Source organism: Acipenser ruthenus, chromosome 33 (assembly GCF_902713425.1).
Source record: "Acipenser ruthenus chromosome 33, fAciRut3.2 maternal haplotype, whole genome shotgun sequence".
Lineage (NCBI taxonomy): Eukaryota > Metazoa > Chordata > Actinopteri > Acipenseriformes > Acipenseridae > Acipenser > Acipenser ruthenus.
Window position 1 is genome coordinate 563,733 of NC_081221.1, and position 15,450 is coordinate 579,182.

Here is a 15,450-nt window from a genome sequence, read left to right on the forward strand (position 1 = left end):
AAAAATTATGGTAAAAGCCAAGTGAATATTTAATGAGCAGTAAAAGTTTATGTTTATATACACATACTTAGAGGACTTACATTCATGCAATTTCCTGTGATTTCATTGTTAGTCGATTGCTTGCAAATAATAATATTTTTTATTTAACAAGGTATCCACCAATGACTAACAAGCCACGGGCACAAATGCATCTTTACCTGATACCCCAAACAAAGCAGTGCATTTACATTAGCATTAGAGATTTAAAACCATGATAGCAAAATTTTTCTAAACTCCAAGAAGCTCATTCATACAATTCCCATCTAAGAGAACCTGTTTTCGTACATGAAAGCCACAAACACACTTCATTTGAGCCTCAAGTATCAACCGGCAACATGAACTACAGTCAGGTAATTGCAACAGTGGAAAGCAATGAAAGTAAGCAGAAAATTTGCTGGGAGTCAACAGCATAAGATAGAACTTCTGTAATCAGCTACATACAGGGGGGGAGGGGGGGGCACAGTAAAAATCTCTTTCCCAGGTACAAACAGATGTGTGTCCCATTGAATTTAATATAGATCTAATTCAGCTATGTCATGTGCACAGTACATTTTCAGCATTGGTGATTTTCAGTGTAATCTGTGTGCAGCTCTTTTTTTTTTGCTGTCCTGCCCTCCTTCAAGGACAGAGGTCACAACCTGTTTGTGACATCACAAATCGTCACCAGAGCGATACACATGATGTCACTAACAGGACTTCGCTGGGTGGGGGGGCAGGTTGATGGAATTAATACATTTGTCCACAGTTTGGGCTCTGCATTTTTTTTTCCACTGATAGCCAATAATGAAACCCAGTTAAACTCTGGCAAAACTGCAGTGTATTTTTTTCTGAGTTTGTTAGTAAAACGCATGTATGGTGATGATCTGGCAGGAAATGCTTAAATAATATGAGAAGGCCATAGATTGCTTGCATGCTTGCATTGTGCAAGAGGCACAACATGACATACAATGTTTTTGACCTATTTCACATAATCTCCTAACTTTGACTCTACAGATTAAAATTAAAAAGAAAAAAAACAACAGAAAACAGCCTTTACCTAAAGACAGAAGAACAATTACAATAGGATTTACGTATGTATTTATTTTGTAACGTGAACGGAAGAAGGAAAACGCACAGGTTCAGTCATTTCTGGACGTTTTTGATTATTCCTGCTGTTGGAAATCTCACGCCTTCCCCTGAAATTAAACCAGACCAACAGCTTTTAAATGTATTTTTTTTAAACACCGTCGATGCAACTTCCAACGACAAATGACACTCCAGGCAAATTCCTTGAGAATCTCCACGCTAGCACGATTATTATTATTATGTTTAATCTGCAAAGATTCACGTACACATATCTCTAAAACAGTTGTAGACAACCCAAACGTAGCCTACTTTTGCTATTTGAATTTCCATGGCTGCAGTATGTGACTCGTAACATATATATTTTCCCAAAAATTCAGCACACTTAATGTGGATGGATCTATATATACATATATATATATATATATATATATATATATATATATATATATATATATATATATTTAGATATACAACCAAGAAACAGTTATAACTTACAAACAGCACAGCAAAGCTAAAACACACGACAAAATGTAGGTTATAGAGTGACGTGAGCGTGCTACAGTATGCCATATTGTGTGAGGGCAGCACGTGTTTATATGAGACGAATCCATTTGGAATTCTTCACATAATCATTGTATTTGTATTATCCACTAGAATTTTAAACACAATCGTTTTACACTTTTTACAAAATAACACACGTGTTTCTCCACCTCCCCCCCCCCCCCACACACAAAATCCATGTAAACTGAATTCGATATCAGTAAACTAATAGCCTATGTATAATTTTAAAAGGGCCATTCATTTTTCCTTAGATCAGAGAAGTTTGCTGTTACAATTCCTAATCACCACATCACTAATGTCGACACAAACACAGCGAAAGCACATTTCTTTCTTTATTTTAAATAGAATTTTGATAACCCAAACACTCCACAGTGCAACTGGTAATACAATCCACAAGGTTTATATGAGATTTCTATTTCTCTTCTCGCTAGATCTACCACCACGTGAAATGTTGGTCCACTGCTGAGAACGCTAAGAGAAGGCAACATGACTACACACAAAGACATTCGAACAGGAAACGTACAGATTACTCCTAAAATACACAATGTACCGACCAACCCTTTAAACATTACCCAGCTCTTAAATTATATACAAACTAAAACCTCTATAGTAAATTATAACCTAACCAAATGGAACCAACAGTGGCAAAATGTAAAAATAAATACAATCAAACGCACTCATTGGCATAGTATTTTAATTGTTTTGGTGAACACATATAATTTGTTATGCAGTTAGAATGATAACTACACAAATACATCAAATTAGGGATGTGAATTAAAAAACTAAAACCACCAAAAAAAAAAAAAAAAAGAAAAACACATCACTACACTATAACTTTTTTTAGTCTAACTTGTTGCAAAATATGTACACACTATTTGAAACATTGTCACGGACCTCAGACGTTAGTGTCTATTTATAAATCTCCTTACTTTATTACATTGTTTAAAAAAAATAAAAATAAAATCAAAAGGTGTTTTCAAAAAACAGATAAGCTATGCATCTACCCCGAGGAATAAAACATAAAGGGGAGGATCCAAAGTAAGAGAGGTTCATAGTGAATTAACATTAACATGACAATAAGAAGGCCACCATCTGAAAGCCCCATGTTTGAAAAAAAAACCCAAAAACAAACAAAAAAAACACATAACCCAAAAAAACACTTTTATGTTACACTATAAAAAGGTAAACACGTGCAACACCTTTTAAGCCTTTAGAAGAAAAAAAAAGGTTAAATAAATAAAAGGGTGCTTTCTGTATGAAGGCCTAAATGAACCTGAGTCGCCAGCACTCCAGATTTCTCCCGGCAGCCCAGATTTGATTGTGAAATTCAGAAATGTACATATATGTGTATCACTCAACTGGAACACAGATGAAACCTTTCAGTAAGTAAAATAAAACAAAAAGACGAATACCTTTGTTTTTTGGGGACTGAGTGTTCCACTTCTATGCGCTTGCCGTGGAGCTCCACGTTCCCTGAAAACACAATTAATTCATTTTTTTTTCTTAATTTAATTTGTAGGTCTATCAGTTTCTACTTCGCCCTACTGCCGGTCCTAGCCCCATTGTTGCCCGCACCCAGATAACTTCGTTCATACATTCTTGCATTTACCAAGTTGTTTTTTGTTTTTATTATTGATATTACAAATTAATTGTATTGAAGTGATCCCTCAAATTCTGAAGACCAGCATATGTACTTCTTTTACACAACCCCCAAACTCATTCCAGTGTGAAAGCGAGTTTTCAAACTGTACGCTTAACACATCTTAATATGCAAAAGAAAAAAAATCGATAATGTACTTATTTCAGAATTAAACCTCAGGTCACATTTCCTCATTAAACAAAACCAAGCGGTAAAATTAATGGGCCAGTGTTTTTATTTTACTTTGTGCTGTGTGTGGGGCGTCTCTCTGTTTTAACTTTCTTTTAATATTTGTAGTTGTTGTTGTTGTTGTTTTTATTTAAGTAGTATGGTTACTACTACTACCACGAGAGAAAATTAATCTGCCTGTGCTGGTATCTCCAGTACAGTTCAACACAGCATGGCGACCTTCGCGCTATACTATAGAACACATCACATGCTACGTGAAATTTACAAAATATATTTAAAAAAAAAAAATGTAACACAATTTTGAATCACAATTCTCAAATTACCCCCACCCCCAATTCCATATGACAGATGGGCTTTCCGCGATAGTGACATTTGACTTGATCGCACCTCAAAACCATGGTTTTGACGCAATAAGTGGCTATTTTTGCACAAATATAATTGAATTCTTGTAATCTATAATGGCCTGCCATACCTTAGGGGGAGGGGTGCAGTATTATCGTGTAACTTAGACGTATAGCGAGAACTGCAACGTTTTGAAGTGTCCTGTCTGTGTTATAATGGTGTTTTAGAACGGGGGCCAACGTTGTAGGAACGCCATTATTTAACGTATTTTGCCATAATATAATAGCCCACCATGAACACACGTTAAAATATTTAACGAATTGTGTTTTAAGAGACACACTCAACTGTCGGTACGCCCCCAAAAGTTGGTGTCTCGTAAAGGCAGAAATTTGGTGACTTTCACTCGCCCCCCCCCCCCCTCGTCCCCCTCGTCCCTGCATTAAAAACAACCATTTGAATTCAATTGTATTTTTATTTGCTTTAAAGAAATTCAAATGTAAACAGCTTAGTGAAGATGAAAGTTTAGAATTTGAGAATACATAGGTATATACAAAAATTGGAGTATGGCATCGTTATATTGATGCATTAACCTTTGAAACACACACACACACACACACACACACACACACACACACACACACACTAAAATGCAAAGGGAGATCATTTGTTTTAGTGGCTTACCAGAAAATGCTTCGATGGCTTTCATTGCCCACTGGTCATCAGGGCAATCGACAAACGCGTAGCCAGTTTTCACCAAAAACTGCCCGGTGAACGAAATCTTAGAGTCTTGAAAGACTTTTTCCAAGTCTTCGGGTGTCACGTTTTCGCTCAGATTGCCAATGTACAGCTTGTTCATGTTGGATGGCTATAATACGATACGGGTCCCAAACCCCAAAAATATAAAAAATAAAAATCAAAACAAAACAAAATAATAAAAAATAAAATAGCCGTTCGCAATAATAAAATAAGAAATGCTGATAATTGTAAAAAAAAAGATGAAAGAAAAAAAGAAAAAAGAAAAAAAAGTTAAGCTCAGAATGTTGGATCAGCAACACGAACTGAAGAGCGGATAGCTAAGCGCTTGTGAGACGGAGAGGAAGAGAAAACAAAAAATCGGCCAATGCAAAACACCCTTGATGAAAATTATTACAACAAGAGTTTGGTGTTTGGATTAAATTGGTGACGGTGGTGGTAGTAAAAAAAATGCTCCTTTCTCGCTACCCTAGACCTCGGAGAGTCGTACCCAGCGCTGTCACACAGCCTTCTCCCGGTCGATGGCACCGCCTCTAAATACAACCAACCTGAAAAATTGACTCAATTTTTTTGTTTGCAAAGAGGAAACCACGTGGTCGGGGAGTAACGGGTGGAACAACCCATTTCACGAGTAGAACACAAAGTGGATGGGGGGATCCTATATTCGTATTTCACTGCAGTTTAACGTGTGTGTGTGTGTGTGTGTGTGTGTGTGTGTGTGTGTTTCATTGGTTGTTTTAATTCACACATATACAAAAAAGACACGTAGCCATCTGTTGGTTTCAGTTGAAATCAATGGTGTGAGTGTGGGGGTGGGTTTGGGGTATGTGGGGGGTCTGATCGATTCTTTTTGGAACAATTGCAAAAGCCTGAATGATCTGCAATTTTGACCTTCCTCCATCCCCTCCCCCCGGGTCTTGTGATTTTGAATGGGATTCTGGGGATGGGTGGGGGTGGGGGCGGGGGTGAAGGGGAAGATGTGTGTTTTTGTCAATGGGAGAATTCCGTGGGACTGGCGCCATGTATGGTAGTCTTGGGACGTGGGTGTTTTTTTGTTTTGCTTAATCAAATTGAGTTATCTATGAGGCTAATAGTCAATCGGTGTGATCTTAAAAAACAACTAATGTCAATACTCGAGGATAGGATGCCTGATGTAATCGCACGAACATTGCATGAAACACAGTCCTACAATACAATAGACCTATGAAGCGACAGACAACGGGAGACAGCCGTAGGAGTGTCATGTACAGCTATGGCCAAAAGTTTTGCGTCATCATTCAAAAGAAGAAGAAAAAAAAAACTATATGAACACAATTTTGATCTTTTATTTAACATCATGTAATAATAAATAAAATACAAAAAGATATCGCAAAAAGGCTACTGGAATCCACAACAGTAGTACAGTATGTCATGTTAGATTTCGAAATGTCACATGGAAAACTACAGAGTGGTATGTAATTAAATATGTTAAGGTAACATTATTGAGCAGGTTTCATTCGACTTCATGAAGCAAAATTAGTTAATTCTATAGGATGGTGCCAAGCTTTTGATAATATCTGTAGGTTAATGGGTGGCTGCAGAAATGAATGAACTGATAGTTAGGGTTACCATATGGCTCCAGATTAACCGGACGCTTTGAGACAGACCGGAATTTCAAAATTCCCCCTAAATTGAAAGTAATTCACGTATAAATGAGCTCCACCTTTGCTGAGATTAATCCTACTGTGGTGGAATTGCTTGGGCGCAGCAAACAATTCACACTGATCAGCTGCTTCTGATCAGATCTTAATGAACGAATAGCTAATTTATCGATAGAGCAACGAGATGATGATGAAATTGTATTTGCAAAATAATATGGGCGATTGAATTTTAACAAACAGTAAAAAATAGCGACTGGCTGCAATTCATTCTTGGTATAATACAATTATTTGACGCGCATGCGGGTATTTAAGCACCATTATTAATTGTAGCTAAGGATGGTTCATTTACACCTTCATTTATTTCAATTTAGGGGCAAGTTTGAAATCCCGTTCTGTCTCATAGCGTCCGGTTAATCTGGAGCCACATGGTAACCCTATGATAGTGATACATTAAATATTGTCTGTATAGCACTATGCGATTGTTAAACATTTCCCTCAAGTACGGTGGCCCACAATGCTTTAGCACACTCCGGATGTGTCTCCACCGCCTTCCCCACCCCCAGTCCTCCGTCACGCTGCACGCTGACACGCTTGGGCCTAGTACCTACCAACTCTACTTTCAATGGCCTCTCTCTCCCTTTCCCACAGCGACGACCCTGCTCAAAATTAACACCGGTTGTGACTCGAGGGCATACAGATCCCTCTGTTAGCGCATGCACTAAAACTAACCAAACTGCTGCGTAACTTTGCTTGTGTAAGTGCACGTTTGCACAGTGAGGAGTAGGCCAGTCAAAAAAGAAAAAAAAAAAAAAAAAGAAACTATCGCCCGGTGCATGTGTAACATACACACGGTGTTGCTGTACGGTCACCAAATATAGGTTATAATTATTCAAAGGTTCGGGGGTGACTTCGCTGCAGCTGGTCTCGCTTGTGGTAACGACGGGTTTCCAAAACGGAGCACGTAAACATAGCAGCAGAGTAGGATTTGCTATCGAATTTAAAGCCAGACTTTTATAGGCCCATACCAGTAGGCGTTTAAAACGTGTGTCTATATATATATATATATATATATATATATATATATATATATATATATATATATATATATATATATATGAACCTATAGCACTAATGACAACAGTTTATATACATGACTGAACATCTGTAAACGCTGATAGACACATACATGTTAAACCAACTGAAATGTACCTTGTTGCTATGGCAGCCAATAGCACATGCAGTTCTGAAACTAAACTGAAACTTCCTATTGCATTGCTATATATAAAGTGCTTGGAAATATAACACTGTACTCAACCAGCATTGTTTCACAATCACATATACAACAATACGCTTGGCTGTTACTGCTCCAACTTGCAACAGGTTGGGGTTATAATAAATTACATTTTCAAGAATAGTTAAAATATATATATATAATACTTTGATAAAAAAATAGTTATAGATATACATCATTTTATTTTTTCTAATGGTGTTTTATAATACTGATAACATTGTATACATTTATAGATCAAAGATCTGATACTTCCACATGGGCTGACATAATGTATACAACATGCATTTCATGCAAACACCACACCTTTACTTCAGGACTAAGACCAACTGTTTGAACATATTGTCCTGAAGTTTAGTGCTCTCCCCTCACATGCTATCAGTTTTTTTCCACAAGCATTAATTTCCACCCCTGGATTTATCAGATTTATTCAAAAGGGTTTAGCAATATAGTCTCACAGTTCTGAGAATTTAAGGGAACACAGGTTCTGACAATTTTGGAGTAACAGAGATTTCAGGGAAGTGTACTTTTAATGTTTTTTTTTTTTTGCCTGTTTTTTTTTTTTTAACACAAACAAACCCAGATGAGTTCATATGCTGATAAAGATTAGAAATGTAAATGAAACACATCGCTGTTTAAAAAAAAAAGAAAAAAAAGTTTACACTTTAGGGCTTAACTTTATATTAACCTGCTGTTTGTCTCTTTCAAAAACATATATATATATATGTGTGTGTTTGTGTGTGTAAGTGTGTTTCTGTGGGTCAGTTTGAAACTGTATATTATGTAATTCACTTCTTTTTGCCAAGTAGTTTAAGGAAGTTTATTGCATATGCAGAAAATAAGGCTGAATAGCCGAATAGGTTTTCAGTTCCTTAAGTGATCTTAGATGAGATGTGGAGCATTAAGTGACCTTTCACTCCCAAAGTCAACGCCTTTTGCTGAAAGACTGTACTGAATGGAAACTGTTTGTGTGAGATTTTAGTTTCATGTTCTGAACTTTTACTTCATTGAATTTGAACTCTGGTGTTAAAAAAAAAAAAAAAAAAAAATTGTAAAAGTCTGTTCTTGATGTATTGAAGAAAATGTATAAGTTGCAGTTCATTCTTCTTCTTCTTCTTCTTCTTCTTCTTCTTCTTCTTCTTCTTCTTCTTCTTCTTCTTAATAAATACCTTTCACGAATGTGCTGCAAAGTTATGATAGTCACACTAAAATAAGGAATCACTTGCATTGTAAAAGCACGTCATATCTAGTCCATCTGAAATATTCATATATTTATAGCAAAATGTATTACATAACATTTTAAGCAGTTGGGGGTGTAAACACAGCCGTTGTTCTATTAATGGTTGAAGTCCTCAAGATCTTAAAAATCAAACAGCAGATAGTTAACAGCAGTGTTATAGTTTATTTCTGTCTGTGAAAATATGAAGAAAAGAAATCCTCAGGAAGCTTTATAAAAGGTTTAAATGATGACATGTTTTAGATGCACCCTTCAATGTGCAATTTGCTATTTTTTTATATTAAAAAGGTCACAAAACTATAAGAAACAGCTCCAGTGTTTCAATGATCCTGTTCAGTTGTTTTAATTATGACTTTTATTTTCTGTTTCTAAAAAACTCTATTTATTTCTAAATATGTTTTACTTTTTTTTTTTTTTAAAGGCAAATTAAGTCAGAGTTGATAAACTGTAAAATGTTTTATTGTATATCATTTTGGTTGTATCATTGTTGTTTTAAAGAGAAAACCCAAAGTTGAAACAAAACAAAAACAAAAAGCAAAAGGGTAATACTACAAAATTGTGTGCAGTAAACAGATATAGGTTTTATGGCAGAGTGCAGTAAACGGATATAGGCTTTATGGCAGAGTGCAGTAAACTGATATAGGCTTTATGGCAGAGTGCAGTTCAAAGAATGACTGCAGTTTCGTTCCTGCTATAACATTATAGGGACGTGGTGTGAAGATGAAATTACACTCCTATGGTTAATCAATGTAAGAGATTTCCTTCACTAGATGCTGTTTCATAATATGCATGTTTTAATTCTAAACATCTAATTAATTCTAAAGTTGTGAGGTTGATTTTATGTAACTACAGGTATGAAAATAAGACCCCTATTGCATAGCAATTTCACCCATTCCAGGAAAATGAGCCTGATTAGCCCCGTGTAGAGGTAAAAACAGGAATGGATCAACTGCTATGCAATGGGAGCCTTATTTCCACCCCTGTAACTGGATCTCTGGGACAAAACATTGCATTGTATTTTTCCTGGAAGAACAAACTCTAAAAATATAGATTTTTTTTCCTTGAAAGTATCACAGGACAGCTAGCAAACATTTGTGGAAAAAAAAAATCTGCATTGTGATGTCACCTTCAAACTGGAATAAGTGCATAATCTGCATTGTGATGTCACCTTCAAACTTTATGATGTCACATTCAAACTGGAATAAGTGAATAATCTGCATTGTGATGTCACCTTCAAATTGGAATAAGTGAATAATCTGCATTGTGATGTCACCTTCAAACTGGAATAAGTGAATAATCTGCATTGTGATGTCACTTTCAAACTGGAATAAGTGAATAATCTACATTGTGATGTCACCTTCAAACTGGAATACATGAATAATCTGCATTGTGATGTCACCTTCAATTGAATAAGGATTGTACTGATTAAACTGGAGAGTGCATCATGTTTCTTGAGAAAACAAATAACAGGGATACCAATATAGTACATAAGAACACATAAGAACTCAATTCATTAAAGACAATCCACTGGTCACATCATATTTAAAAAGAGTATTGTCATTACATATACATTGCTTTGTTGCACAGTGGTAAAATGTAGGCTACAATAAAAGGGAATTTACATTTATGAACCAGTTTAGACAATTGTAACCAAATGAATTGGTAAATTTATAACTAAATCCAAAACAATATTATTGTGACTGCCTCTCTCTACGAGATTTACAGTGAATAATCTCCCAGCAATGGCGAGGACATGCGTCAATATTTATTGTACAATTTACAAAGCACATTTTCTTTTGAAAGACGTCGTGGTCTGTTTTTTTTTCCAGGGCTTCTGGTTAACGCAGCCACTAATTCCACAATAGGTGTATTTTTGTGTACAGTTAAAGGCTATAAATGCATATAGTGCCACCGCTTATGGCGTCATTAGGTAGCATGCGTTGCCTTTGAAAAAATCCGGTCGCCTTGAATCAGAAAGCGCCGATACAGACTCCTACGCGCGCATTCACATACAAACACACACAGAGAGTCAGATTTCAAAGCGTTGGAACAATTTTATTTTAAAAAGCAAAATCATAGATTACTTTAATGCTTTTAGAGAAATATACAAAAGCAAAACAACTTAGGTGCAAGTAGTAATCGTTGCAATAACAAACATAACTGTTTACTTAATGTGGTGGGACAATCCCCTATTATCAACACGACTTACTTTGCACCCGAACAGAATGTTACAGATGCACTAACCTCATTGGCAATACCTAAAAACTGTTCACAAATAACTAACATATAACATAAGGAAATACAGTTGTTACCAGATGCAAGTTTCTATATTTGATTAGTGTTCTGAAAGCGCAGGTCTTTGCACGGTGCCAATGACAACAGACTACCAAATTCTTTCAGTTGCCGCCACCGTGTGGACAATCGTGGTAATGCGAACACGTGACGTTTTACTGCACGTACCTTATTAATTCTGCAGTTAATTAATTATCCGTTACATTAGCGAGAAGTGTGAGGGTTAAATGGAGATGTCAGAGCTCAAGTCACAGTTCAACACGGAATAATACAAAACAAAGGCTGTATTTTTGTTTTTAGAACATCTGAATTTAACAAATAAAACATGGTTTTAGTTCAACTTTTATTTTTTAGTTGTGGGTGGCTCTTTGTTATTTGTGAAACAACACCGAGGAAAAATAAGATCGTACATTTTTACGATTAAAATCCCCCACAGCTCTGTGTGTGTGTGTGTGTGTTTATTTTACTTTTACGAGAAATATTTAATTCTGTCACCTGTCTTCCAATTTCAGTAAATCAACATACCGCTTCATGGACTTTTCATTTGAAGGGATGTGTAACTGTGTGAAACATGGCCCGACCCGGATTTTCTATAGACCCGAATTAAACCCCCTCAAAACCTTCAATATATTACACTTCATAGTCCCCCCCATTCCCCTTTCTCTAAACGTAAGATGAATACAATATAGGCGCTTCTCTTTCTTCAGCCCTGATACTAATCAGTAATAAAAAAAAAAACCCCAAACAAGCTGTCGAACTCCTATCTATAACCAAACTGCCCAATTCTTAATCTTAATCATGTTTTCGTTTAAAAACACGTACACATTTATAGTTTAACAAGGTTATCAGTGTTTCATATACTCATATAATACGAGTGCAAAGGGCAGAGGGGACTATAAGAATGGATTTGCAGTTCGTTTATTGTCGGTTTAATATCGTTATTGAAATGTTATCTATTAAAACGTCTTTTGCACTTTCTTCAGCATGTATAGCTGGATATATATTCGCATCACATCCAGTAAAAAAAAAAAAAAAAACTGTAATTAAGCAAATAATTAAACATTAAAACACAGGTAAATATGTAGTTCGCAAATTTCCCCCAATTTTCAAATCAGATGAACATTATAGCATCTTTCCGGTTTTTGTCTTACTTTCTTTGGTGACAAAAACAAATAAAATTTAAATAAACCAGCGCGACTAAATGTACTGCCACGCTTGCAATATATGCAGTTGATTCAGATAATACGAAAAAAAAAGTTAATTACTACAGGGAAACGACCTCTTCAGAGTATATATAGTCTGCCTTACTATTGCAATTGAAACTGGACCGAAATATATTATATTTGCTTATTAGTGGTTTAGCCAGGACACTGTGTTGGCTACAGTTTTCTTCGTATTTGGTCTGTTTACGAAAAATAAATACATGAAGGTTTTTACAACAGTTATTAACAAATAATGACTTTATACAAACACATTACATAGATGGAAAAGCGTGGGACTGTTATAAAATAAAGTATGGGTAGCCTACACATGACATTTACATGCTTATGGTGTTACTGTAAAAACAAAACAAAACAAAAAAAAAATATTAATCTCAGTGAACGTTTCACTTGATTAGCCTAAAGCTGACCTGTAACCTTTTCCCGCTCATAGTCCAGCTGACCTATTACAATTCCAATATCTTACAGTACAGTAGTTAGCTATTAAGTAACTTTAAATGAGAAATATTATAATAATAAAATAAGGAAATAAAGAGACCCTACCTGTTAGCTTTTTTTTTTTCTTTTTTCCGCCGCTGGTTTGCTTTGGTCGATATTTGATAGAGATCGTATTTTGGATAAGAAGTCGACAACTCCTTTTTTTTTCTGAAGCGATTAAAAAATAAATAAATAAATAAAATCTCCGACAAAGACATTTTAAACATGGTACATCACTCAACGCACATTCATCAGTGCATTTTCACCTCAAAAGAAAGAAAAAAAAAAAACCGTTAATGGGTAACCTGCTCGAGCCGGGTTTGAATCTCACCTCGGCACCTGTCTCGCGCCTGCAGCGCGCGCGAGTGTTGCAGACTCTGCACAAAACGTTGCACAGATTAAAACTGTTGCTGTAGCCCACAGACGAGCAATTAAATAAATATATATATATATTTTTTGTTGATAATACAAAAGGTCAGTGCGTCACCACCCATGAAAATATATGTATATTATTCGTGTATATCTAGAACTTCACACAATGCATCTATATCTGACCACATTCCGGCGCCTCCTTAAGACTCACCTCTTCAAAGAGCACCTGTAGAACTCCTCTGTTTGTATCCTGGGACACTATCACCCTTCATGTAAATGTGCTTTATTTTGCTCTTATCAGCCCCTATTTTACTGCATTTAATCCTGTACTTCAGAATACTGTAATCTGCCAAGTTTTTAACCTGTAGTACTTTGTATTTAATCACATCCTGATGTAACTATCACTATTTAATCATATCCTGATGTAACTATCACTTACCTGCTGTATTATTGAATTGTGGTTTGTCAAACTTGTACTTTACTTGAACAAAAGTTATTGTATTTCTTGCTCTTATTGTATTACTTGTATTGTAACGCTTGAAATGTTTTTGCCTACGATTGTAAGTCGCCCTGGATAAGGGCGTCTGCTAAGAAATAAATAATAAAAATAATAAAATAAACGAGACTCCTGTTGCATAGCAGCACAGCGTGTTTAGGAAACAAGCTCAGGTACGTGTTGTTAAAACAAGTGGAACCAGGAGTAAATCCAACTGCGATGCAGCGGGAGTCTTGTAACAGTTTACCACGCTTTGAGAAAGACCTAGTCGGAACATCTGTCAGTGAACTGATGTTGAAGACACTGAGAGAGACTTCCAGGCTGAACATTTTTCATTGAATATATACTGAAGACACTGAGAGACTTCTGGTCAAAATGTTCATCATTAAATGTATTGAATTGATTGACGGAGAGGGAGCCCAATTGATTGATAAGTCTACCTACTTTCCTCTCTCTCTCTCTCTCTCTCTCTCTCTCTCTCTCTCTCTCTCTCTCTCTCTCTCTCTCTCTCTCTCTGATGTACATATTTGCTGGACATTTCTATTTTTCAGCATTTTTTATAATAAACTTGTTGTAAATCGCCCTGGATAAGGGCGTCTGCTAAGAAATAAATAATAATAATAATAATATATCTATTTATGTTAGGCCATTCAAAGTGTATTGCAAACACATACTCCCCCCACAACTAGAATAGTTAAAAATAAAAATATATACACTTTTGTAATCCGTATCTAAACCGATTTGCTATTTTTATTATATAAAAAAAAACGCCCTTTAATATATATATATTTTTAATAACAAAATGTTAGCTATATATAAGTACAGTATAAAGATTCCTAAATTAATATCGCTCTCAAAATACTATTCTTAGTTTTCATGTGCCGGGGAAACAAAAAAGCGAAGAAAACAACAGGAGATGTTTATGTCGCTCCAGTAATAACTTCCTGGAAAACAAAATATAAAAATAAATCATCGGCGTGAACCGCGATGATTATTAAAGTCATAAAATAATATAACGATCACTGTACTGTAACAATCCTCAAACTAATAGATTGTAAATCAACCGTGTAGATGATGCGGTAAGGTTAGATATAGGCGTTTTGTGTGTTTTTTTTACTGTAACCGTGTAGACCCCGTGAGGTAATTAAACTACTTAGGCGATAATAGATCAATTATAGCGTGTTATCTAATCCAACAGTTTTATAAATGGACTGCAAATGGCCGGAAACCCTAAACTGCACGCGTGTAGGGTATACATTATTGATCACATTACATTATAACGCATAATTAATATTTAATGTGTCAACTGAACTTTAGTAAGATACTAGGACCTTTCTCCCATACAGTATAAATGGGTAATTGTGTGTAAAAATAATGAGATATCTTAACAATTGAAAGAACACACCACAATACATTTGAATACCATGTCACACATACAACTGCCACAGTCAGACCATTTAGTCCAGTGGTCCAGTGGATAAAGAAAAGGGTTTGTAACCAGGAGGTCCCCGGTTCAAATCCCACCTCAGCCACTGACTCATTGAGTGACCCTGAGCAAGTCACTTAACCTCCTTGTGCTCCGTCTTTCGGGTGAGACGTAATTGTAAGTGAATCTGCAGCTGATGCATAGTTCACACACCCTAGTCTCTGTCGCCTTGGATAAAGGCGTCTGCTAAATAAACAAATAATAATAATAATAATAATAATAATAATAATAATAATAATAATAATAATAATAATAATAATAATAATTTACATAACATACTGAAATAACAGCATACACATAATAACACAAAAGCAGCAAATTAAAAGTTACATTAAAACCCACTGAGATCAGAAA

General features: G+C 35.6%; 1 protein-coding gene across 2 annotated transcripts in view; it reads right to left on the reverse strand.

Annotated features, from left to right (window-relative positions):
* Positions 1 to 5,134, reverse strand: part of LOC117433348 (insulin-like growth factor 2 mRNA-binding protein 1) — a 53,481-nt gene extending 48,347 nt beyond the window's left edge. For both annotated transcript variants that reach the window (XM_034055518.3, XM_034055517.3), the window contains exons 1-2: positions 4,517 to 5,134; positions 3,078 to 3,138 (exon numbers count right to left, since the gene is read on the reverse strand). In XM_034055518.3, coding sequence (XP_033911409.1) covers positions 3,078 to 3,138; positions 4,517 to 4,691 — 236 coding nt within the window. In that variant the 5' untranslated portion in view covers positions 4,692 to 5,134. The remainder of the gene's footprint in view (positions 1 to 3,077; positions 3,139 to 4,516) is intronic.
* Between the last annotated feature and the right edge of the window lie 10,316 nt (positions 5,135 to 15,450).